The following is a 26,967-nucleotide window of genomic DNA, read 5'->3' on the forward strand; positions in this document are numbered from 1 at the left end:
TTGTAACTAACTTTTTCATGTCTACCACTATTTTTCCTACATAAATTACGGTATAAGTGAACTAATACAAGTGGTTTCACTATTTTTTGAGGTGTGATGGGTTAGTTATGAACTAATCTAGTTGCAATATATTTATACAATCCTACATGTTATAGTAAATATTTCATGAGTTCATGCATTTTTAAAAGACATAGGATTATGTAAGAAGACTAAAAAAATTAGTTTCATAATTTTTGGATTAGCAAGAATTAACTATGCATTTAACCCGCTTTAGCAATTAAATTTTCTAATAGAAAATATACAACTTTTTTCATGATTGTAAATACCTTTATCATGTAGATCATATTACAAGAAAGCCAACAAAATTGGTTTCGCTTAATTTGAAACTCATATGAATTAGTTGTTGATTTTACAAGGTTGAGTATTTTTTTGTTTTTCTTGAACTTTACTGAAATTTTATAAAAACCGAACAGCTTTTTAAGAAATTGAGTGTTTTTTTATCACAAATAAAATGCGGGAAATACGGTCAGTTTTCGGTTGAATTCAGTCGGTTTTTAGTTAAATTCGACTGGTTACCAAATGATCGATTCAACCGGATTGTCTCGATCAAACCAGTTTGACCGGTTGAACTCAGCTGAATTCTCATCAAATTTTGACTGTATTTCATGATATTCATGAATTTCAAAAATTTACTAGGCTACGGTTTTCGAATGTCAAATAAATTTGTGAACCTACCTTATCACAATACTCTTATGAAGCAACTTAGAAAGCTAGGATAAAATGATACATGATTTTACAAGAAATGTTACACATTTCGTTAGAGATATTACAATTAAGGACACGAGGTGAAGCGATTGATGCGTACTTATTGTGCCACAAGGAACGGTGCAAGCTGAGACTGACCCATTTCAAGGGTATTAAGTCTAAGGTTTAATTTCTCACATATTATTGACTAAAATCTAAATATCTAAAATATCATTAGACTTCACGTATCAGTATGAGTCTACACGTCAGAGATACACGGTGACATATTATATATTGGTAAGTTTTAACGGTGACGTATAAAGGATTGTCCCTAAGTCTAAAGACCAAATGGAAGCATGGCTTGGAACAGCAATGTGGGCCATTGAGAGTACCACAGCCATGGGGTTAGGATCTTTCGAAATTGTTGCGACTTCACTCTAAACTGAAAAATACTAGTATAAAATTAATAGAAAAATGTTACATAATTAACTAAAATATATTAAAATTATAACGGTGAAATCCGAAGATCTTGATCACAGCCGTGTTGCATAGCAGCGTGTATGCTACAGAGGGAGCAGTGCGTATAAGAATCAGTCTGATAGCAGTGCGTATGCTACAGAGGGGTGCACGCTCCCAGTACAGATGATTACCCATTATATTTTCCTGCAACAGCTTGGTGTTGCTAGCAGTACTGTTTAAGAGTAGATGATGGTCATTTTGTCAAGTACTCAAGTGGCAAAATGATGGACGATCGATGCAATTCTTCGAACCTTTTGGTGCGTTTGGTTCTATGCATTTGATTCATTGAATATTCAATGAAGATGTTGGATGGAGCGTTCAGAGCAAAATGTCGGGACCGAGCCATCCATGATCCAAGTTTGCTACCTCCCATGCTCATTTCCGCGGGGTGTGTTCTGCTTTTTATTTAATTTTCGATTTTATTTAGAAGTATAAAAGTAATTACAAAATTACAAAATTTTAATAAGTAAATTAGAGCTTATTAGCAATCTAATTTAATTAGTTTGATCTAAAATCATGAGCCAATATTTAATTTAAATTCTTAAAAAATCTATTTTTATAACTTCTAGATTTTAAATGTCTCAAATAAATTCTTAAAAATCCGGAAAAATCACTTATATTCTTCTCATATGATATACTAATTTATAAAAATATTTTCAACCCTAGTTTATTTGGTAAAAAATGAGTTTTTTAATATTCTATTTATATGCATTTTTATCATTTCATGTGATATTCTCTTTTTAATTTAATTTAAATTCAAACATGCACAAATTCATCTAAATACTTATAAAATACATATAATATGAATAAATCATCCTGCTCACTCTAATCCCACCAAATAAATAGAAAACTAGCATATTCTATTCACTCTAATCAACCAACTAAATAAAAATTTAACTCTTTCTATTCATCCTAACCAAACAAAAAATTAAACTATCATATTTAGAAAAATATAAATAACTGTACCCTATCTGATCTCGCCTCAAACCAAAGTAACCCTTCATTCCACAAGTGGGGTCGGTCGATTGTGAGATTGTTAATAGTCGTCGCATCGCATCCCTTGTCGCTTTGGTTTTCTTCAAGTCCAACGGTCGTATGATTACGACGAATGTTGCATGTCTCACGAGTTGGGATGGAGAAGGCATGCTCTTTCCATCTCCCGAAGGGAAAGAATAAAGTTTTTTTTTTAATTTCTTTACGGGCCACAGGTTAATGACTTTAGTGGAGTTGAGGCCCCACTAATGACTTGAAAGTTCACGTCGGCGTCTGTTGCTTTGAAGAACATCCTGTCGATTTTTTCCTACCAACCGAGCTCCTGCCAGCTCTCAATAATATAAATACATTTAAAAACTACACGTAAATATTTTAAACTTATGACAAACATACCTATTTCTAATTAAAAAATTGTATAAACATGAGTATTTTATTTTATTTTTAGATTTTTTTCATATGAACTTGCAATATTTATCTATGACCCACTTCACTATATGACAAAAAACAGAGAAAACATTTGACAAAAAATTTATTTGTTTGTCTCTTTTTAAATGCAATTATGTAAGTAACTTTGTGAAAAATCGTAAGTCAATTCAAATTGATCCGTGAGTATTTTAAGAAATAGGTTAAGACAATTTAGATCGGATTTTCAATAAATTTTATGAATAAATTAGAATAATTTAAAAACAATATCATATCTAGCTGTTATAGATTTTCAATAAAAATAACAGTAATTTTTGAACAATTTTGTTACAAGAAATTTTCAAAAAAACAAATTATTTTAAACTCATAAGTAATTTTGTATATTTTTAGGAGCAAAATATGTATGTCTATTTGCTAATTTGTTTGTAACAATTAGATATTTATTGCAAAACTTGCAACATTTTCATTCGTTAATAGCGTAAGTGCGAGGTCTGACTTGACATATTGTTCTAGCTAATGATCATGTCCTCTCCTGTATGCTATCTGGAGGGAGGCATCTATTACATATATTAAAGGCCAAGAACTGGAACAATGCCAGCGAACCAAAGGTACTGTATTTAGGTCTCACGTGTATATATGGATACATATATGTATCTACATATATGAATTTGTATGTATATATATATTTATACATTTTTTTTGCAAAAATGCAAAATAATAGCGAGAGGAATAATAGTTATATTAATAAATCGGTTGAAATAATATAAAAAAACATAGAAAATATCTAAAACTCAAAAAATATGAAACAAATTTAGTTAGGTTCGTATTACTGTCGTCTACATGTTGAAATTATATGTATGTATAAAAGTATCATTGTTTTCTCCATAATTAAATGAATATATTAAATATTGATAAATTCATAAATAAATATTGAGATGCTTAAAATTAGCGAATCTAATTTTTTTAGTCTTATTTTATTATACTCTATATAAAAAAATAGGCGCATGTAGGCCCGCAAGCCGCCTAGTAATATAATGTTGTGCCATGCAAGCACAACGCATCTATGTATCGTGCGAGAGAGGCGATCCATCCATAACTTGCTGACAGATGGATAGATGGAGGAAGTACAGTCAAGGATCATTGCTTTTTCCTTAAAAAAAAAGAGAGAAAGAGATGCTATACTTGAGTCGTCTGAAAATCAAAGATTTTCCAGTCAACAGATCTCGACCGTTGGATGGGGTTTTAACGATGGACGAAGGCGCACGTGTTCCGCAATGATGACGACCAGTCACAGCCAGTGAAGGGCAATACTGTAGGAGAGAAGACACTGGCTGGTGCGGAGTAGACACGGACATGGCATCCACGCAACGGCACGGCATGCAATTTGCTCGCTCACAACTCACAAGCACGACTACATCTACCATGCAGTGCTCTCGGCATCACAGCAACGTGAACACAATCTTATTAGGGTAACTGGAGGAGGATCATGATGACGAGCCAAAAAAGGAGAGAACGATCGCAGAGAAGAACATCAACAAGCAAGAGCTCGCAGCCTTCCTTCCTTCCTTAGGCCATTTTGTGCCGTGCTTGAGCTTTACTCTACTCTTCCTTAGGTCAGCCCAGCCTAGGTAGCAGCTCTTGGGCACGAAGCCGCCGTCCAACACCACACGAAACCCCTGCTGCTGTATGTTGCCGACGATGGACACGCTGCCGTCCGTGCCCGCGAACGCGTAGCAGAACTTCTCCGGCGGCAGCGCCACCTCCGCGCCGCCCGCCAACTGCATCGACAGCGTCGGCACCTTCACCACACTCCGCCCGCCCGCGGTCGTGGCGGCACGGTGTCTACTCCGGTTTCTTTCACGGTGTCTCATGTTCAACAGAATTTCTTGACAAAACTATCAATATGTAAACCAATGAACAATTATCACTGCAATTTTTTTTTTACACGAGGCATTATCCAGTTGTTGTATGCAAAGCAAAAAAAAATGATACATAGGAACATCTATGCAGTTGACCCCTGCCATGCGAGATTGACAAATTATGGTTAAAGTCTTGTCGAGTTTCTCCGTGACCTTCTCAAAGAGCAAGGTGAAACACTAAGGTAATAATGGCATGTTCAAACTGGGTACTTGTTAGGTATAACTTAGCTTTAACTTTATCTCATAAGACCAAGAATATTAGAGGCTCTATCATGTTAGAAAGATGAGCAGCAGTTCAATGTTCCTTCTTCTTAGACATGAACAGAATTTCCACATATGTACTAAAGCACTGAACTAAAATTTTTTTTTGCCTTAACAAAATGCAAAACCTGGTGTATTATACTTATCATCAAAAAGCAAAGTCTATAGTAGTATCATAATGCCACCAGACTCAAGAACCAAGGCAAAAACATCAATTGTGGTCTTTGGAAAAGTGTGTAGCATCACTGTGCCTTCCAAAGCTTTATGAAGTATTGATGAGCACTCTTTGTTGTCGGATCCCTGAAACTAAGATGAATGCTATCAACTCCAAATACTTTCCAACAGATAGCCCAATTTCAGCGACGAGAGAGGAAAAGTGCAAGCATTTACTGAAAAAAAAAATGAATTGGTCTATAGAACAACACTAGTGCACCTCATTTGATAGTTAGCACTTTGATAGCAAAAATGAAATGACAAATCGGAATTATAACCTATTGTTTCCATGGCTAATGCTACTTGATCTGAAGGAAAGAACGGAAAAGAGGGAACATGGAGGCTCACCCAGGGTAGCTGGACCAGGGGAGAGATGGCGGAGGAAGGAGAGGGCTTCTCGATCTCGCCTTGCAGAGGAGTCGGACAATGAGAGATGGCCAGGGACGACGGCGGAGCGGCACCACGCGACGAAGACGGGCGCCGGTGGAGCGGCACCACGTGATGTGGACGGGTGACAATGGAGCAGCACCACGCGACAAGGACATGCGGCGGCGAAGTGGCTCCACATGATGATGATGGGCGGCGGGGAGGAAAGCGAAAAACCAAGAGAAGGGAATCATGGGGAGGTGACGACTACGTGGACGGTTCAGGCCCAAATGGACTTCCAGTCTAGACTCCAATAGCCCGAATCCTCAAGTGATGCGTAATTAGACGAAAGGTGTTTTGTGATTCGTGCCTCCCTGTTTTCTGAAAGCATAGAAGCACTTCTCGATAGGGAAAGGGAGAATAGGTTGGAGGTGAATGTGAAACGACTAGAAGTAGTCAACCATGACAAAATTGTAGCCCTACATATTATGTGCACTAACTGAACATAAGAACCAAGGTAGTACAAAAAAAAAAGTTCCCAGATTCCTCCTCGAGTATCTGTCTTCATCGGAAGGAAGCAAGCAGCCTGTGCATCTTGTCATGTATTACGACCACAAAGATCAGAACTGCAAGATCCCATGAAGCACCGCCTCGGCTCGGCCAGGGCACTTTGCAGAAGTGAAGATCACTGGATCACACATTCGCATTTCCTGAAACCCTCGTTTTCTTGGTCATCTTCTGGCAGACCATCATCGCTGTTGAAACATAACTTCAATAATCAGATAGTGACACATCCAAAAGAACAACTAAATCATAATACACTGAGCATGTCCAAAAAAGTTCAAATTTAAAGCTACGGGAATATCATCAGTGTCAGTGCTTCCAGCAAATTCAATATGTAAATCAACCAGAGATTCTGAACAAGGGTGGCTGTAACAGATCATTCGCTTCAATTCCAAAGACCAAAAACTATCCAGATTTATAGGAATAAAATATTCATATTTATTTAAGATTTACACTGAATTCCACATTCTGGCAAGAAACCGATCGTTCAACCAAGACAAAAGAAAAATGTGGATGAAAGCTGGGATACTCGATATTGTATTGGAGGTTCTTGATGAGCTAAATTTAGCAAATTTATGTGACTATGGCAACATTAACAAATGGTATTTAGTATTTATGATCAGCACGAATTTGGTATTTGAAACAAGTACGGCAAGATGCAAGGAAAATTACAGATAAATAGGGGCAGGGGGGGGGGGTACCTGCTCTCAAATTCTTTTATCTCGAAAAGTTCCTTCCCACAAGAGTCAGTCCACTGAACTTTTCTCTGTTCCATACCAAATCTCAAGGTTTGCACCTCTTCAAGCGACTCACGTGGCTCCTCGCCGAAACTTAATGTAGAACGCTCAGATGAATCCCTTTTTAGGTTGTTCTTGAGACAACCTTTTCTCCCACTTCCATTGATGGAACCATTAGCTGTTGATGTGGTTGAACTGGATGATTGTTCTGATGTGTTCCCAGACCTGTTACCTGAACTCAATTTTGGAGGAGATGCCCCCACAAGCCTAGCAGGTGTGCAGCCAAAGCAGATAAAGGAAGCACATTTACCAGGAACATCATTTTTCGCTGATGGCACTTGGCAGTCATGCCCAGCTTCTTGACCAACTAGTCTGTATTGACTACATGGTGATCCCTTGTCACGCTTCTCTTCACCTTTCCGTCCAAGTAGCAAGAGAGCGAGGCCATGGCTATATCCTGATGCTGACGACGAGAAAAACCCTCCCCCCTCCACAGTCAGTAGCATTTCAGCTGCTCATGCAGCCACCATGAGCTGAATTCTTGCAGAAAATCTGATCGAGGAAACCTAAAATGGTATGTACTGAATACTGATGTAGAGTATCTTCGGGTGCTACTTTGACACACCGCAAAATGGTTCCTCAAGAAACATGCTGTGATAGCAATTAAGCATTCATCAGGTCAAGCAATTATTGGTCATGGAATCGACATATCTATTACTAGTTACATGCTATCGATAAACTCGTGTAAATAAAATGGTCACTGGGATGGTTAGTGATCTAATTTCACCAAGTACATGATTAAAGGACCAACCCATTCTTTGAAAGACTTGTCTACTACAGTGCGGACCAACATATTTTAATCTAAAGAACCGCAATTATTGGTTGGTGCATGCAGTTGATACTGGTTTCCCCACCAAATATACTTGCATCCAGGAGAGAGCTCCCTGCCTATCTGAACCAATTATGTAGTCACGAAAACATCACGAGTACACGATACACTCTCTCTCAAATGCCTCGAACTGCTCCTAATCATGTCGGCTCGTAATACTGCAGGAGTGAAAGTCCACAAACATCCATTCAAACAAGCAGACATCTTTAATATTTTTTTACCCAGTTCTTAAGCGTATCCAAATCCAACTCCACATTACGAAGCCATACCATAACCAAGATCCTATTACTGCTTCAAACTTTCTGAGGTGCTTGGAGAAGAAGAAGTATTTTCCACAGATCTATGAGGTGACGGGCGGAGTTTGACATGGGCATTTTACGGAAAATGGTATTCGTAAATAGTCGACACGGAATACAAATCCGCAAGAAAAAGGATGACTTGGATGTGATCGCTCACAGCAAAGACACGACCCCAGAAGAAGACTCGATCTTGTAAGAACAATAAATTCATCCAAGCAAGCAAGGCAGAATTCAGTTACCAAGGAAAAGAAGAAATGAGCGCACAAGTCCGGGTGGATCTGCACTCCTCGCCAGCCAAGAGTTGAGAAGAGAACGACTACGAGTGAAGAAGTGACTGCGGGTGGCGTGCTTGGCTTGACTCTTGAGTGGAATGAGCGCTAGAGGGGCGGACGGGAGTTGGACGAACGCGCTGGGGAGCCGGAAGGATGTAGCCGCCGCGAGCGGAGAAGTTGTAAGGCGAGCTCGGAGGTGGATGGAAATGGCGGAGGAGGACTGCGGTGGAGCCAGTCAGCTTTTTTGGGTTGGGAGTAACCGTGGACTGCGCGTGCCACTGACGGGTGGGCCCCGCAGGTGGTGGGTGGAGTAGAAGTAGACGGGCTGCTCTGCTGGGTCGGTGGGGCTCGGATCTCCATGGCGGCCGGACTTTGATCCTCGCGGGAGGTTGAACATTGGTGGAATTTTTAGATTTGAACGCTTTTCAGAAAACTTTTTCTATGCATGGATATATGGGCCATATGGCGGAACAATGTTAAAAAATGATTTTTTTTACGATTTTATGATATTTGGTGTCGTAATCGAATAGCTATCACGTATAATCTTTTAGGTTCAAAATAGAAAATAATACAAGGCAGTTACCACGATGCCAATTATTGCAGCGCTGTGAAAAAAGATTCATTTTCAAAAAATTACTTTCACATGAGTCTATTTGTAGAATAAATATTTTTTAAAAGTTATAATGTAAAAATTTCAGTTGGACGTTGGAGCTGCGCTGCAGGGCCCGGCCCAGATATATTATTCATAGTATTCTCTTCCGTTGGTTCCTTCTTCTCCTTCCAGACAGGGCAGTACAGTAGTACAAATGCACAGCACTTTTCTTGTACAGGAGTAGTACGCTACACTTGCTTCGGTGCTCTGCTCCCAGGCTATCGCCAAGCAGAAGCAGTCCTTCCACACACTCTCCCTCACCTCTTCAAATTTCCCTTCGATTCTACCCATCTGTTCCATCTGCACGGCTGGGAGGTTTCGGCTTCCGATTGCTGCGGTGGGAATCGGGATGTCGTCGTCCGATTCGCCATTGTCAAGTTAGTGCACAACAGACAAGCCATTAATTGCATCTAATATATAGCTGCTGCTGCTACTAATTAGTATACATCAAAGAAGAATACATGTCAAACTGTTCACCAGAGAATTTAAAAATGCATTTTGTAAATTGCAGCTAGTATAGAGAAGCTCATTGAAATGGGTCTACTCGTCAGAGTTATCAGACAACAGAATTCTGGATAGCCGTTTCATAAATCGGAACCTGCATTGTTCAATTCAGACGCTGTTGTTTTTTTTCTCTCTCCACCACTGAATACAACTATAGTATCTGAACATGAACACGTGCACTCACCCTACACACACTCCACACACACCTAACACACTCATATGTTAATTCTACAACTATACGGAGTTTGAAGAAAACGTCCATCTGAAGATAACCGGGACCCATCAAGAATCTCGTAGACGACAAGCACGTCGTAGTCCTTTCTGTAACGCCACGCCAAAAGAGCTGAAGAAATCCAAAATAAATCGGAACCCAGTGCGTCACCCAGGCATCGAGCCCGGACGGGTTCGACTCACCACCCGAGCCAGACGCTGTTGTTCTTGTCCAAACTTTGTTGTGCCACCTTGAGAATCAGAAACAAACTTCATTGAGACTGTACTTATTGGATTTTCATGTTGTTGCTGCAGGAGAAGTAATACCAGTGGAGTAATGGTTCATATCCAGGTACAGGCCAAAGCCACCAAATGCATTGTTGGATTCAGTTATGAATTTGAAGTAGCAGCATGCTTCTTAGCTCTGCACTTCGGATGGCATCTGATGCTGCAATCCAGATGGTAGCATGCAACATCACAACTTGAAGTAGTTCATTTGCTTTAGCTGCCCATGTTGAAATCTCTCTGCGATTCGGATATGGCTCCAAGTAGCTACAAGGTGGCTTGTGCACTTAGGATTTTAAAGCCTTATGAACCTGCTAAAGTGCAAATTTGTCAACTTCTAGATGTCAGTGTGCAAACTTATCATCCTTTAGTCATGTAGGTAAAATGGTGACAAAGTCTTACATGTTTTATCAACTTTTTTTCCTGCAGCGTGAGATGGACTACGGAGTGAGTGATGCACGAGTTGCTTCAAGAGTATACCAATATCCTCAAAGTGAAGGGCAACAGTTTGGCAACTCAAGCAACCAACACCCAGCTGGTTTGCCCGGCCAGGCATCCTCTCGGTCCATCAACAGCGAACAGTCGAAGAATACCATATTCTCAAATGCCCTGTCTAGTCCCGTCCGACGGAGCTAGCCTTCAGAACTATTAACCAACTCAAGCTCAAGGAGTAGGTAATGGTGGCCAGAACAGCACCGAAGCCAACTCTGAAGCACAAAACAAGGAGACCAACTCTGCAGGCTCTAATGACATGGCAAATCGGCAATGGACATGATTTCAGACAGTGCAGCGAATGAGTACTACTGAGATGATGGATGGCGAGAGGGGCCGCCCTATCTGTGAGTTAGGGTGTTTTATGTTTTCCTAGATGTCGCCATCGTTTGGGGTTTTCCCTATATTCTGTGTGTGATTCGTGTTTGTTCAAACCCGTCTCAAAGCATTAAAAGAGAAAAACAGTATCACTGAAACTTGCTGGTGCAGAGAAATATATGCGCTGTGCAATGTCTTGTGATATGCGTGTTTTTGATCATCATGCATGGATGTGTATCAAAATTGCATCGTGCAGTAGTGCAATTTGAGTTTCTTGTGAGAATGTTCTTTGATTCACTGATGAGATAGTTAGTGGTGCGAGCATGAGCCGATGGAAGCCTGAAAACTCTCGGTGGACTGGTTCTTTGTAAATGGTCTGGCAAGGGGTAGGCCGGACGGCAGTGCAGCGCAGGCAGAAAGGGTGCAGGTCGAGGAGGAGAGACGAGCCGAGCGAGGCGACTGGGACTCCACTGTTGGACTAGTCACGTCAGCTAGCAGCAAGGAAATCATTCCGCTTCCATTTCCGTCTCCGCTTTCCACGGAGGCGCTGCATTCCAAAGTTCTTCTTCTTCTGTACCACATCCCTTGGGCTTAGTCCTCCCCTTGTCCCCTCCACTGCCTGCAACTAGTCCTGCACTGCAGTGCATTCAAAAAGCGATCCTCATCTACAGCAAGCATCCTCATTTACTACATATGGCTAGGAAAGCGAAGCAAACAGAAACAAATGCAAGGCCCGCTGTTTCTCTGCGCGCGCCATTCATGAAAAAGACCATTCCTGATCAATAATAGAATAATAGAAAGATAGATCCAGGGGAAAGCGCATGCACGAGGCAGATCGAAAGATCTACTCCATCCAGTAGTACGATGTATCTGGTAGGAATAAGTACTAGACTAGTGCGCTAGAATGTAAGCTGCTCAGGCATTTCTCTGTCCGCCCGTCTTCGTGCAAGTAATGTTGATCTTCCCTGCAGCTCCATCTTGGCGGACTGTGGTTACTACTAGCACTAGTGATTGCATCATTGCAGAGTACTGCGGCTTCAGCGCATGGATGTTTCTGCACCTGCCAATACATACACTGCTTTCTATCTTTACCAGTGCTAGCTCTCTCCGACAACCACAAGTGCAACTCAACTCAACTCACTCCAGAGTCCACAGAGAGAGAGAGAATGCGTACGTGTGCGGTCGTGTTAGGTCACAGTCCTCAGCTACCCGACATGCAAATATACGCAAGCTAAGAGCTAGAGAGAGAGAACGCATATCTAATGATTACAACTTTTGATTCTTGCATGCATGCCATATTGCCATGTCTTTTGGCTTGCCCTCTGGCCGGCTTGGACTTGGGGCGCTCCAGTCTCTCTCTTCTCGGAAATGGAGTGGACAACAGTTGCTAGCTAGAGCGCATGCAGCAGCAGGCCTCCGTCTGTAGCTATGTGATGTCTCGCACGCGTGGCGATTCAATGCGGAAAAGACCCAGCATACTATACTGTATGTACTAGCTATAACACACTGGTGCAAATTTCAGATTTTGCTTAATCAAAATCCATGCATGTTACGATAGGAACCGATCGATTTTGCTAAATAAATCCACTTTTATTTACGTAGTAGTTTGGAAACACAAGTATAAAATCTCAGTCTAAGGACAAGGAAACCAAACGAAGAGAAGGCGTTTGAAGAGCCGGCGCGCTTCTGTTCACCGGCCGGACAGGACAGGAGAGGAGCTTCAGTATGTTGCCGCCGGCGGCCGCACACGTACGCCTTGCCTTTGCCTCGGCGGCTGTGCGATAATCCGCGCCGCTCCATCGTGCGTGTGCATGTTCCCGGTAGACACGGCTCCGACCGTGACGCCCAGGGGTAGCGCCGTAATTCCGGGTCGGGCGCCCGCCGCGTCGTGCCACTCCGCCCGTGTCCCGACGACGGCGGACCGGCCGGGACGCGTCGCCAACTCGCCGTACGTGCCAACACGCCCGCAGCATTCTCGTTTTTGCCAAGGTGTTCGGAGCAACAAATTAACTTCGTCATGTAATTACATGTGTGTGAGCCGAGCCGGTTATACATGTAATTACTGGAGTACTATCTATATTATGCATGCAGTGTTTGAGGAGCATTGTCTGCTTTTTCTGACAAGTAAACGGCCGGCCGGGCTGTTCAAATGAACTCCAGATCCAGATCCCTCAAATTAGACATCTGGAGTACCTTGTTGCTGTTTAGTGGTAATTCTTACTATCTATCCGCCGATTACTGATATAAGCTGTTTATTGATTATTACTGATTAATAATGGGAGCTGAGGTAGCTAGCTCCTTCTGATTATTAACAGTATTATTGTATTATACGAGAGAAGTTATAGTAGCTTTAATTTGTTAGCTTGATGTGATTTGCCGGCTTAATTAGTTTGTGTCCTTAATTGGCCTCTAGAGATAGTCAAATGCCAACGTGACATTACGAACGTCGATGTGAACACGGAGGTGACCAGGACCCCTGGTTGCGTGCAGTTTCGGATAGCGAAGCAACAGGCAGCAGTTGGTCGCACTTGGAAAGGAGGACCGACAACAACAGCCAGCCAGTCGCCCAGGCATAGTCGAAGTCTTGCTTCGGACGGACATGCAAACTTGATCAAGGAGATTATAGAAATGGCCGGAGAGGAGATTGACCGATACTACACAACATGATCGACGACCCTGGACCAACTAACCCATCGACGGACAAAGAGTTGCATTGGGCGTATTTTATACAGCAACAAGCACAGACACAGATATGCTAAGGCTACATATGAGTGTGTTTCGTTGTTATTCGTATGGGTTTTTATAGAGCTACGACGTATATATTGGATGAGTAGAAGTAAGCTGACCAAATATAGTATTTTTTTAAAAAAATGTGCTTGATTGGCTATATAAGCGGATACAATGATCTTGCACATACGGATATAACGACCATGTGAAAGTGGTTGATTATCTGTATGGCCGGATACAATTACGTTGCACTTAAAACTAATGAGTGGACCTGTTGCAACACTATAGCAGACACAATATATCCACCGAACTAGGCTCCAAATATATAATTTCATCAATAGATACAGAAAAAAAAAACACTGCATACAAGAAACCAAACTACCTTCTCTGCAAGAATATACGCATGGATACAGCTAGAACATCCCTGATGCGAGCAACCAAACACGCCCAATGTTTCCCGGATTTCCTCCATCCTGACCAAGTGGATGCATAAAATTTCAAAAACAAAATTAGTTTGGTTACATACATCCACTATTGCAGCCTAGTCCATGGGTGCAAATATAAGATCTACTCCTGCTATGTTAATGAAGCTCGATTCGTAGCCTGCATCTACTCATACAAGCAATCCCACTAGCCAATGTTACAATCTTAACTTTTACATCCGTTTATGCAACCTTAGATTCAGTCAAATAAATAGAAACTCAACTCAATCTGTTCACACAAATACAACCAAACAAACACTCTTCTTTTCAACAAATATGACTCTGCTCAACCTGTTTTCTCTTAACTTGCTTATATAATACAGCTTTATAAAACCTTATATGTGATGGTCCTAGCCCGATAGATGTGTATAACCTTAGGAAGAAGTGTATTTAATTGATCACATACACTATTTAAGCCTGGTTCGACGAAGGTAATGTAGGTGTCGTAGCTTGACCCAATGGATACACGCTCTTGTATTCCTAGTGTCATAAAATCACCTTTATACGAGTAACCAATCATAAGCTAAACTGTGGCATTTGCTCATACCGCCTCATATTCGGTCAACCAAACAAAAACAAGCAACAAGCACAGATACAATGACGCTAAGGCTGCATATAGGTGCGTTTGGTTATCCGTATAGATTTTTGTAGAGCTATAACATATATATTGGACGAGTAGAAGCAGGTTGAGCGAATACAGTAACTCTGGAAAAAAGAGTGCTTGATTGTCTGCATGGGCGGATACAATGACCTTGCACATGCGGATGCAATGAACATGTGAAAGTGTTTGATTGTCTATATGGGTAGATACAATGACCATGTGAAAGTGCCTGATTGTCTGTATGGACGGATACAATAACCATGCAATTAAGACTAATAAGTAGGTCTGTTGCAACACTATAGCAGACGCATTACATCCGCCAAGTCAAGCTCCAAATGTATAATTGAATCAGTATATGCAGAAAAGAACAGTACATACAAGCAACCAACTACCTTTTTCGTGAGAATATATGCACGAACATAGCTAGGATATCCTTCATGCGGGCAAACAAACACGCCCAATGTTTACCCGATCTCCTCCATCGTGGCCAAGTGGATGCATAAAATTTCAAAAAGAAAATCCATTTGGTTGCGTGCATCCACTATTGCAGCCTGGTCCATAGATGCAAATATATGATCTCATCATGCTATAGGAATGAAGCTCGATTCGCAGCCTGTATCTACTCATGCAAGCGGTCCCACTTATCAATGTCACAATCTTAACTTTTAGATCCGCTTACGCAATCTCAGATTCAGTCAACCAAACAGAAACTCAACTCAGTCTGTCCAGACAAATACAACCAACCAAACACTTTTTTTTTTCAAAAAATATGACTCCGCTTAGTCTGTTTCTCGTTAGTTTGCTTATACAATACAACTTTACGAAACCTTATATGTGATGGTGCTAGCCCGGTGGATCCGTATAACCTTAGGAAGAAGTGTGTTTAATTGATTATATACACTATTTAAGTCTGGTCCAACAGAGGCAATGTAGGTCTCGTAGCTTGGTCCGCTGGATACAGGCTACTGCATCCACTCATGCAGGTGTCTACTTACCAGTGTCATAAAATTACCTTTATGCGAGTAACCAATCACAAGCTAAAATGTGGCATTCGCTCACACTATCTTATATTCGGTCAACCAAGTAGAAACTCACATCAACTTATCTAGACAGATACAACCAACCAGATACTCTATTTTTCAACAAATATCACTACACTCAGTCTGTATATATGGTCCATGTGGATAACTAGTCGAATTTGCCCCAGTCTGGCCCTATGGATGCATATAATCTCAAGAAAAAATAGTATTAAACTGTTCTAGTTTGACTCGACGGATGCAAATATACGCATTCAGCCTTACCCAGGAGTGACACTCAAATTTGAGCTTCACTCCATAACTGTGACACCTGTTTCTCTCCCTCTCTCTGTTTTCTCTCTGGCATGTGGGCCTGCCATCATCCTAAATCTCCTGGCCCTACTCCCCGCTCACCCACTTGGTCGAAACCGCCACCACGACCTCCCCCAACTCCGCAACCACTCCCCTGTGTCTATAAAATCCATATCGAACCCCTAGTCGAACCTCTTTTACCTCACCGCACCCACACCGTCAAATCCCGCCAGATTTCATCCACCTACATGCTTTTAAGCCGCTGTCGAACTCCGCCGAGCAACCCCATCATCGTCGAGCGTCTCTGCACAACCCTGACACCATTCGAGCCCATGCCCATGTTCCCCGCCCACACCTCATCGCCTCCCGTCGTTTCTTGTTGAAGCCCGGCCACCTCACGAAGCTTTAGCCTCCCCCGAAGCCGTGCCATTGAAGCTCGCCATCGCCAGGCCATTCCGTCGCGCTCCGACGCCGACGTGCCCATCAAACGGACTCCCTGATGCTTGAAGATCGTCTTCTGCCGCTCGCCAGAGTTCCCCGATCGTCATAGCGTCATCACCGACCTTCAACCATCGTTCGCCGTTGTCCCGACCTCGTCGTCGTCAACATCCCTAGCCGGATCCAAGGTAGGCCCCACAACCATCCGATTGTAGATGAACGACCACGATTAGATCCCATACCCCTTCCTGACCCACTAGGAATCCGCCACATGTCACATAATCCCAGTTAGCACTCATAGTCCATGTTAGAGCCACGTGCCTTCCACGTGTCAGTCCATGTCAACCGAGCCGAGCCAGTCAGCAGCCACGTCATCGTGCTGACATCATAATTAGGTTTTCTAAATTAAAATTAATATTTTAATTCTTTTAAATAGGTAATTTTGCAATTAGGTCCCTAGGATTTATGGGTTTCATAAAAAAGCCCCTTTCAGCCCTTGTTATTTTACTTTTAGCCCATTGTAGTTTTATTTATTTGCAAATAAGTCTCTAGAACCTTTTATTTCTACAATTTAGCCCTTGTTCTTTTATAGAAAGACCCCCAAAGCTTCTAACCCTCATAACTTTTTATTATAGCTCCGTTTTAGACGATTCTTCCGCTCTCGCGATCGTAGTAACGAACACTTTCCGTTAGTAAGCTTTTTCTATTGCTTTGCTATTGTTTGGTATTTTGTTCTTAGTGTTTTATTTTTGTTGTTTGTCAGTACTTCCCGTGATTAGTCGATAACGTTCCGAAACAACTCGAGGGACTTTAAGATCAAGATTTCGAAGATCACTGAGCAGCATCCAAGTAAATGTCCTTGATCATATTGATCCCATTATAGGAAAGAGTGTCTTTTTACTTTTTAAGTTGCATGCTTATCAATATGAATCCAGTGGCTATGGTTTACTAGATTCTTTCATGTTTATCCTTATCTCTTATGTTGTAGTTTGGATGTCGTTGGTAGAAATGCTTAGTCATGCTATCGAGTCGGGTAGTTTAAATATTAATCTGTTTAATGGTCTATGCAACATGAACTGGTCTGGTACTCCTGGTAGCAACATGGATACCTAGGGACTTGGGTAAGTGGACCGAGGGTGGTTGTGACATTATTGTTATCTCTGGTGATGGTATTCTTCAGTTGGCCTATGGACGCGTTCCAGGCAGTTTGTTTACTCTGGTATTCATGATGGTTAATTTACTCATGTGGTTATTCGTAGTCTTGCCCAAGTCAAAGGCTAAGGATCGGTTCGTGGACATGTAACCCGGCACAATAGCGCAACCACGAGGCCTATGAGTACGACTTGACTAATTAATTAGCAATCCCTCTGGTTCTGTGAGCACCATTGGATTGTTGAGTGGTAGAAGAGGAGGCTTCTGCAGTTATGGAATCATTGTTAGCAGTGAAAACTCAGTGGGTGCTTACAGGTCGGCGGAAGCTTTGTAAAGACCTTGTAGTGATCTTTTGACGCACACCTCGAAAGTGTGTAAGTGCTTAGCCGACACAGAAACATGGAGACTATCACATGGTAATGCGCGTGATGAAATCATGACTCATGGGTAAAGTGTGCAGACTCTACAGTGTATAAAACTCATCGATCAGTCGTGCTCACGGTCAAGAGCGGACTTGAACTTCTTTATGATTAGTGGGGATTTTAGATGGTTGGTTTTGGATAGTCGGGTAGTGGTACTCCGATGAGTTGGTAGCCAGATACGAGATATCTGATGTGTCTGGTAGTCGGATGGAATCTGATGAGATGTTCATTTAATTTTGGTGTCATCACACATAGTAAATAGAATTGCTAAGTCATTTTTGAGTCCTAGATTAGGATGACATAGATGCAGTAAACCTGAGTCAATCCTTTGTTGTCTTAAGCCTTTATATCATGCTTTTCCACACTTGCGGAGTACTCTATGTACTCACACTTGCTGTTTCCAACAATAAATATTGCTCAGTTGGAGAAGACTATGTGGATATCAAGGAAGCTGAAGACTACAATTAAGATAGAACGTCCTAATTCGCGTTGCCCCCAATCGATTGTATGTGATGTGCGCTGAAGCTTTTGTTGGACTTCCCTTTTATTCTTTTGATGCGGTTTAAAACTCTGATATTTATTTCAATAAAGTTATTTTGTTCAATATAGAACTGAGTATCACTTATAATATCACCGCATGTATGACAAAACTGATTCTGGTATACATGTGAAATGCACCTGGTTATTCTTTTGAAAACCAGGCATGACAATAGCTGGCCCGGTGGGTGTAGAGCTTGAATCGCTCATGTTGCCGGTCCCGTTTATCAATGTCACAAAATCATATTTATGCGAGAAACCAATCACAATCTCAACTCTTGTACCCGCTCAGGCGGACTCAGATTTAGTCAACCACTCAAAACCTCAGCTCAGCCAATCCAGACAAACACAACCAATCAAACACTCTTCATTTCAACAAATATGAATCCACTCAACCTACTTCCGCTTAAACAGATTATACGATGCATCTTTACGAAACTCCATCCGGAGAACCAAACACACCCCTACTGATCCATCCAATGCACGCATATGCATCGTAATCAATGGCCATATGCACTGGAGAAGATGAATTTGGTGTAGCTCAGTTGGTTAGCGTCTTTGTGGTGGAGCTTGTCTACCCGTGTTTGAGTCATAGACTTAGCATGTCTGTGTCGGTGTAAAGAATAGTGAGGTCCCCTCATAGGTGGACCCACGCTGGTAAGATATCAGCAGGTGATGTATGTCATGTTTGTCTGCAACCGTGGTCACCCCGTGCAACTAGTTAGCGACCACACGACCAGCCAGCGACCACGCAACCAGGCTCTCCGACCAAGCTCCACGACTAGTCCCCAGGTCGCAGGAGCAAACCCCGCGACCAATCTCCTCTGGTCACGGGGCAAGTATGTGTCTAAACAGTCTAATCACAATAAATGCTTTTTCACTCGAGTATTTCCCTTTCCTATGTCCTCTTTCTGGTTTGGTCGGAGCGGAGACTATCGTGTCCCGTCCCGTAGCATTTAATGCTACAGGACAGCCTGGCAGGCATGTTATGAGGTTTTTCGTAGGTGCGCAGGTGGCACGTGGGGACGAGACAGGGCAATCCAGGTGACAGGACGACGCAGACGGTGGAGCTATGTGACAGGCTCTGTAGCACCGTAGAGCAAGTGGGATACGTTTGCTCTTAGCAATGATAGATCTAGGTGGGAAGCTCTAGTTAGACCTGGGTCTATATCTTGACTCACGTGTAAATTCTCTCTCCCTCTGATATATAAAGGGAGGAGTATCAGTCTTGTAAAAGGCTCGGAGGCGAAGAAGGAGAAGAAGAAGGCTTGGTAAGAATATCATCTACAACCAACTTAGACCATAAGAAAAGAATACATAGGATATATGGCTACTACCCTAAGGGTGGACTAAATATGGATAATTCTCAGTGTTCTTGAGTCACACATACACAAACAAATTTAGTATGCACTCCCCGAATAAAGATCACGCACCCATCGTCCGATACACCTCGGAATTATTATCAGGGATTTTTACCCCCCCCCCCCGACAGTGTGCTTGTATTTTTTTGTGTGGTAGGACGCAACTACATGGATGTGAGTATGATGTGTGTGTGTGTGTGTGTGAGTGAGCGTGTGTTTAGTTGGAGAGCGAGGTTACATGGTATAGTGCCATTCCTATTTTTCAGGATGGGGTAATCTAATTTTTTGTTTAATTGAAATGGATAAGCTGAGTCAGTATTCTACTTGGTTGGTGAGATTAAAGTGGACATGGTGAGTAGTTTTCTGTCTAGTTGGATAGATTGGATAAGCTGAGTTGATTATGATAGTCTTTTGGTAAACTTATCCCTTGATTGTGAAGCATTTGGATGAATTTATGCATATTGGCTTAGGTTTTTTTTTATCAAACTAATTAAAATAGGTTGCTAGTGAGCTCTAGTTTGCTCATGAAAATGTTTAGGATTTTTAAAACACTATTATACTCCAGATAAAATTGAGAGTTAAATGAAAAATGTAGACACAATCATATAGACACGAGCACAAACTAGTGAACCTGGATGCCTCGGTTCGGCTGTTTTTGCTGGATCACCCCATCTAGCATCCTCAATGAATATTGCATTTTCGTGGCCACCTCATCCACCTATCCATCTAACAAAACACCTCTAAAATAGAAAATGACTATTATCAATGTAATAGATAAGAGGTGCCCCAGAAGGTACGTCCCATATCGCCAAATGTCAGCTAACAATATATTCTTACAAGACCACATAACTCGCGCGACCAAAACGGAACTCGTGCGACCATTCCCCTTATCGCAGACGATAACCCTAGGACCATGCTGATCGCAGGACCGGTATTCATCTAACTTGTCATAATACACATAATTATATCTACTCAAGTGTTTTTCTTCCCCAAGGATTCCCTTTCAGCGAGCGAGATCATAGGCAGGTGTGGTGGAGAAGTGACGTGTCCTGTCACATTTAATGCAACGAGATGGCCTAGCCATTGGTTGTGATGTCATTCGATGATGGGATATGACGTGTAGAATGGGCATGCCTATTTGATATCATGATGAGGTAAGGGTAGATAGCTTTGTCAGGGTATATCTTACGTGACGTTTGACATGGTCTGTAGGTATAAATTTTTATTTTCCCTGCTATATAAAGGGAGGAGGGAGTTCGAGAGTAGGGAACACTATATAACAAGTTCATCAATTCTAGAAGTAAATACACAAGATGTTAAGTTATTATTTTACTAGATCTGAACCTAGATAAATTCTTGTATTCTTAAGTTTAGAAACATAGATCAATACGTCCGTCGTCCGAGATACCTAGATTTATGATCAGAGATCATCATGACAACTATTTCCCACCAAACTCATTCATCCAAAGACACCTTATACATCTGACCTTATTAAAAATATAGATCAAGATCCTCTGTAGTTACCACTGGCATTGATTTTGAGAGAGATAGGTTAGTTGCCACTGGCATTGATTTCGAGAGGGATAGGTTAGTTGCCACTGGCATTGATCTCGAGAGGGATAGATTGGATCAACTGCTACATGGTGCTACAGGATTGATGATACAGTACAGAAGCTATGCAGTAAAAGTAAACACTGTTGCTACAGTGCTACAGTAGACAATGGTCCATTAGTATAGGAAAATTGTAGCAGTAGATTTATATTACTGCTCAACCAATAATACTATGTATTAATGCCATTAATACAGAGGATCTGTCTAAAAAATATGCATACGCACTAGGACAGTCGTGCTCATTTCTTGGACATTTGTCGTAATGGATGACGTCGCGTCGGCCGCGTTTGATCTCATTTTTTAATCGGAAAAAGTTGAGGGTACGGCATGACAGTCGTGTTGGGGAATTAGATTAGTATTCCGTAGCTGCAGGTCTTACTCTGGATGTTTGCAAACTGCAATAAACAAAGCACTAGCATCAATTCATTGAGAAGTAACACTTGAATAGCATCGCCTCGAAACGTAGGAATATAAATAATGGTCATTGCAGGTGTCATACTGCCTGCAGCAGCTCTTCCATCTGACCGTGTCTTGTAAACTTTCGTTTTTGGATAAATAATCAATCGCCATGCTTAAGGCTCACGCAAACTCTAGCCTAATCTCGCAACTAGTATTAATTAATTAATTAATTACGACGACATTAGAAAAGCAGCAGCTCCTGGATTTATAAGATCCTTTTCCACGGATCTTGGGGAGACTACGGCCAGTTCGATAGGGGTAGCTCTTTTTAATTGTTTTTGAGAGTGATTATAAAAGTGATTTTATGATTGAAAATAATTTTTATAGTAGATTTTATAGAGAAAATGATTTCGTGTGAGAAGTGAATCAATAAAAATTATTTTTTTAACTTTCCAACATCTAATTTATTTTAAAAATCACTCCCATAAAATTCACTCTAAAAATTAAAAAAAATTAAAACTATTATGTAACGCAACTCATTTGATTCTAGAAAAATAATACAAACCCCTCAAAGTCACTTGGATTTTGACTTTCCCTTCATAAGTTATTTTGTTGCAAAAAAACCCCCAAAGTTTGGTTTTGTTAAAAAAACTCTCAAAAATTCAAAAACAAAATCACAAAAAATTCTAAAAAAAGAGAGACAATTCTAAGATCTTATGTGACTTTTTTCAAAAATAATATCCTTTGCATCATATTTCATGGAGAGGAGATTTAGAAAAAAAAAAAAAAATATGTAACTCATTTATTAACTCATGTTATTTTAACTTTGTCATGTCTACCATTATTTTTCCTACACAAATCATTATTTAAGTAAACTAATAAAAGTGATTTCACTAATTTTAGAGGTGTTATGAATTAGTTATGAATTAATCTATCTGTAACACATTTACTCAATCCTGCGGGTTACAATAAATATTTCAAGATTTTATGTATTTTTAGAAGATAGAGCATCATGAAACAAGACTAAAAATTTGGTTTCTTGATTTTTGATTAGTAAATAATTAACTATACATTTAACTCAAATTAATAAATGAGTTGTATGTTTTTCTTTTTTCAAACTTTCTCTTGATAAAATATGATACAAAGGATATTATTTTTGGAAAAAAATACATAAGGTCTTACAATTGTCTCTAATTTTTTTGAATTTTTATATTTTTTTTAATTTTTAGGTATTTTTCAACAAAACCGAACCTTTAAGGATTTTTTTAATAAAACAATTTTTAGAAAAAGTTAAAATCCAATTTTAAGAGGATTTTTACATTTTTCCCATATTCTACTCAAGGGCTGAAAAAAAAAACGTGCCTCTCCACACGACTAGTCTTGCTACAGGCATGGATTTTGTGGTGAATAAAAAAAATACCGTACCCTTGGTAGCCAAGGAGCCAGAGGAAAAAAAAGCCGCAACCGGGCCCACCTCACGCCTATAAATCGGCCACGGCGGAGTCCTTCTCACCCTCTGTCTCCCCTCGCCCTTCCTCACCCGCGCTCGCCATGACCACCACGGCGGCTGTTCCGTTGGAGTCGGCCGCGCTAACGGTCGGGGCCGCACCGCCTCCCGCGCTCACGATCGGGGCGGCGGCGGATGATGAGGCGTCCATGAAGGCGGCCGCCGGAGGAGATGGCGGGGCGGAGCGGCGGTCCCGGTTCCGGCGGATCTGCGTCTACTGCGGCAGCGCCAAGGGCAAGAAGGCCAGCTACCAGGACGCCGCCATCGACCTAGGCAACCAGCTGGTAACCATCAAACGGCCGCCCATCTCCTACAAGCACGCGCTCGCCATCATTTGGGGGTTCATGGGAGGGTTACGGTAAAATTTGCGACCAGAGAAATGAGACTCCTTTCAATTTGATTGGTTCATTTGCCTCGTTTGCGTTTACCGATTAACTTGGGGGCGCATGAATTGTTGGTTCAATTCCATGTGGGGTTCTCTGAGCCGGTGATGGGAATGCACTTGACTAGTAGAATTTTCTGGTGAGTCTGTCTGATGAGCATGAGCTTGTGTTTGTTGTTTTGTTCTCTATCTATGACCGTGCAGGTGGAGAGGGGCATAGACCTGGTCTACGGAGGTGGCTCCATCGGTCTCATGGGCTTGGTCTCCCATGCAGTTCATGCTGGAGGCCGCCATGTCATTGGGTTAGTATGCATCTCTATCGCTACCTCCTAGTATTTCTATCTAGCTACCTGGCTGGCCCCAATGCCATTCTTCTTTGCTTGGTGTTTTTATGGTCTTCTTGCTCTGGGTGCTTTCTTCCTGCACCAAAACGGCAGCCTTAGGCACAGAAATGGCAGCTTTGGGCAGGTTGCTGTTGGGTTTTGGGCTCCATTGCCCGTTGGGGGGAAGCGGGGGGCAAGCCATGCCAATTGCACTCGGTTGCACCGAAATGGAAGCAACTTTTCGGTCTTCTTTTCGAAAGGCTAGCTGTTTCCATGCTCACAATGGGCGGTTAGGGTGTTCACCTGCAAGCTGGGTGGCTCCAGTTGAGGTGTCAAATTATTGCGCACTGGTTATCTTGTCCAGCTCTTGAAAGGCATACCTCCCTGTAGCTATCTCTAGGCTTGCCAGTTTCTTTACATGGGAAAAGACCAGCTTGTTGCTCTGCTACTTGTTTGCCTGAAACTAATGTGCCTTTTTGCTTGCCCTCTTCCCTTTGGCAGGATCATTCCAAAATCACTGATGCCCAGAGAGGTGAGTCAAAAGCCTGTGACATGTATTCTTGGTGCTATTCCATATACTTCAATCCGCATGGTTAGGTTTGCTGAACAACAGACTCAAGATATAAAGTTAATTCTTCATAACGTAGATGCATGTGTGCCATAATAACAGTTATGTGCCTTGTTTAAACGATGAATCAGTGAATGTAATATGCCTTTCTAATGACATGCATAATAGAACTCATTAGTGTTAACTATGTTTGGAATTTGCAATGTTTAGTAAACCTTCAATTAATATACTAGCTCATACATTGTCAAGCACGTATTCTTCATTTCTTGTTTAGAATTTTTCTACTTGTATGTATTGGAAAGTAACATATCCATTTGTAGTTGTTGCGGTTGTGGACTGATGCATAGAACGTTTCTTTTCTTCGATTTCTACATGGCAGATGAGATACGCTGTGAATGTTAGCTTTGACGTATCTGTTTCGAAAATATTTTCCATGTAATGAAACCTGCAGCTCAAAGTTTATAATTGGATTCTTAACACCCTTGATTCATGCTTCTGTAGGTAACTGGAGAGCCTGTCGGGGAGGTTAGAGCTGTTTCTGGCATGCATGAGAGGAAAGCCGAGATGGCTCGGTTTGCTGATGCTTTTATTGCTTTACCCGGTATAGTAGCCTAGTCGTTTTTTTTCTCTCTTTAAGTAAGATCTCAGAAATAAATTGTATGTGTTTTTAATTTCTTATCCTTCAAATAAACTCGTAGGTGGCTATGGAACCCTGGAGGAATTGCTTGAGGTCATTACTTGGGCACAACTAGGAATCCATAAGAAGCCGGTAAAAATTATTAACTTTAATTTGTTCTAGCTGCTTCTCGTGCAAAAAATCATCCATTATTTATTATCTAAAGGTTATACACTTGTATGCTTGTGTTGTCAACCCACTTTGCTTTTGTAGATGTGTTCAGTACTGATTTGTTTATTAAAATGTCATTAGAGTCGTTGTGATCCGATGCTACCATCTTGCTTCGTTCACATGCGACTAAAAAGTTTCCCCTCACAGTCACAGGCTCACAGCAACAAATTATTGAATGGATAGTTAGTCAACATGTTATCGACATCCTTTCATCAGAATATTATTGAGACCGTAGGGCATGCGCTCCGCGTTCTCTTATCTTTTATATCTGGCTCTAATAAGATATACTTCGTACTTTATGAATATTCCCACACTGCTGATGGAATGATGGTTGGAGGATCTTATACTTCATTACGTTGCATGCACAAGGTAATGTATTGGTCTCTGTTTGTTATATAAATGCTTAGCGAGATACAAAACGGTGAGAGGTTGTCAATGATAAGAACAGTCAAGTCTATGTTCTCTGCCTTGTCTGTCACTGTTATGAGTTTGATGGCCGTACCAAATTGCTATTTATTTGTAAGAGGTGATATCAGATACGATTCTCTGGGTGTGAATCGATCATTCAGTACTCATATTCATGACTTGACATTATTATTACTTCCGTTTCACGGTAGCTTTCATGTAACTGCTTAAAAATACATTACCAGGTTGGACTTTTGAACGTCGACGGATTCTATGATCCCCTTCTATCATTCATCGACTTGGCTGTTAACGAAGGCTTCATCACGGAGGAGGCAAGGCGCATCATCATTTCAGCTCCGACAGCCAAGGAGCTAGTTAAGAAATTGGAGGTTAGGCGACCCCAATTCTGTACTTATCCCTAGTGTTCCTACAGTTCTGAAGTTTCAGGTTAAAATGTTTCTTTAGTTCCATCTTTGTATATCATGGCTTAATTCCCTGGGCGCTAAATCTGTTTTATCTGCCACAGGACTACGTCCCCGAGTATGACATTGGCTTGGTTTGGGAGGACCAGATGCGCGCATCTTAGTGTCATACTAAACAATCGGCGACTTGTCACCGAAGCAGGAAATATTTTGTTCTTTTGCTAACCAAGGGGCAATAGATTGGAAGGAATCAAGGGGATTATACCAGTATGTTGATGATCTCATGTGCTGTCACTATTAATGGTCGTTTTGGTTGCACAACATGATTAGCAGTCCAGTCAGTGCTGTAGATCTTTCATAGTAGCATGATTACGAGTCCAGTGCTGTAGAGATCTTGTCTTGATCCTGGAAGAAATATAGTACATATTATTATCCAAGATGAGTAGTGCGTGTCCATGCCTTCTGCTCGTACTGAATTTTGCATTGCCTATGTTATGCTGCGTGCGTGTCCAATCTGATTGTGCAGAACGGTTTCTAACGAGAGCTCCAGCTTGTGATTGCAAATCTGCATGCACATGATTGGTGAACCTCTTAAAATAAATGTGTTTTATGAGGCTTGACAGATTGATTGTAGGTGACTAGTTCTTGTTTCTCCTTGATATTATCTGACCAAAGTCCTGTGTACATCTAATTCATAACAGTAAAGTGCTCAAGCTATTAACTGTGTATGGAGGTTGAATCAGTAATATCCTGAGGTTCTCGAGACGATCGTAAGCAATATTTACAATAAAAAAG

The 26,967-nt window shown here is 41.4% G+C and overlaps 2 protein-coding genes across 4 annotated transcripts; one reads left to right on the forward strand and one right to left on the reverse strand.

Annotated features, from left to right (window-relative positions):
• Positions 1–4,621: 4,621 nt before the first annotated feature.
• Positions 4,622–8,490, reverse strand: LOC133885173 (uncharacterized). Of its 2 annotated transcripts, XR_009903199.1 has the most exons (4): positions 8,167–8,490; positions 6,704–7,390; positions 5,421–6,193; positions 4,622–5,159 (listed from the first exon to the last, which is right to left on the reverse strand). XR_009903199.1 is itself a non-coding variant. In XM_062324838.1 (3 exons), exons 2-3 carry the CDS (start codon positions 7,243–7,245, stop codon positions 6,124–6,126), a joined length of 612 nt encoding a protein of 203 aa, XP_062180822.1. In that variant the 5' UTR covers positions 7,246–7,390; positions 8,167–8,490; the 3' UTR covers positions 4,622–6,123. The 2 variants fall into 2 exon arrangements, 1 of the variants encoding a protein (XP_062180822.1); XM_062324838.1 differs by having other exon boundaries at positions 4,622–6,193.
• A 14,739-nt stretch (positions 8,491–23,229) lies between these two features.
• Positions 23,230–26,734, forward strand: LOC133883895 (probable cytokinin riboside 5'-monophosphate phosphoribohydrolase LOGL8). Of its 2 annotated transcripts, none has more exons than XM_062323289.1 (7): positions 23,230–23,509; positions 23,812–23,909; positions 24,432–24,462; positions 25,000–25,099; positions 25,197–25,267; positions 25,996–26,197; positions 26,277–26,734. In XM_062323289.1, the coding sequence occupies exons 1-6, from the start codon at positions 23,270–23,272 to the stop codon at positions 26,170–26,172; spliced, it is 717 nt and encodes a 238-aa protein (XP_062179273.1). In that variant the 5' UTR covers positions 23,230–23,269; the 3' UTR covers positions 26,173–26,197; positions 26,277–26,734. The 2 variants fall into 2 exon arrangements, with proteins under 2 accessions (XP_062179273.1, XP_062179272.1); XM_062323288.1 differs by having other exon boundaries at positions 25,996–26,139; positions 26,277–26,728.
• The last annotated feature ends 233 nt before the right edge of the window (positions 26,735–26,967 follow it).

Source organism: Phragmites australis, chromosome 11, assembly GCF_958298935.1.
Source record: "Phragmites australis chromosome 11, lpPhrAust1.1, whole genome shotgun sequence".
NCBI lineage: Eukaryota > Viridiplantae > Streptophyta > Magnoliopsida > Poales > Poaceae > Phragmites > Phragmites australis.

What these genes read in the sequence shown, in the direction of transcription:
- LOC133885173 (XM_062324838.1), bottom strand. Translation starts at nt 7,245, where the DNA reads ATGCTACTGACTGTGGAGGGGGGAGGGTTTTTCTCGTCGTCAGCATCA. An exon ending in ATAAAAGAATTTGAGAGCAG is followed by an intron (nt 6,194 to 6,703) that starts GTACCCCCCCCC and finishes ATGTTTCAACAG; the next exon opens with CGATGATGGTCTGCCAGAAG.
- LOC133883895 (XM_062323288.1), top strand. Translation starts at nt 23,270, where the DNA reads ATGACCACCACGGCGGCTGTTCCGTTGGAGTCGGCCGCGCTAACGGTC. An exon ending in AATCACTGATGCCCAGAGAG is followed by an intron (nt 24,463 to 24,999) that starts GTGAGTCAAAAG and finishes ATGCTTCTGTAG; the next exon opens with GTAACTGGAGAGCCTGTCGG. An exon ending in AGCTAGTTAAGAAATTGGAG is followed by an intron (nt 26,140 to 26,276) that starts GTTAGGCGACCC and finishes TATCTGCCACAG; the next exon opens with GACTACGTCCCCGAGTATGA.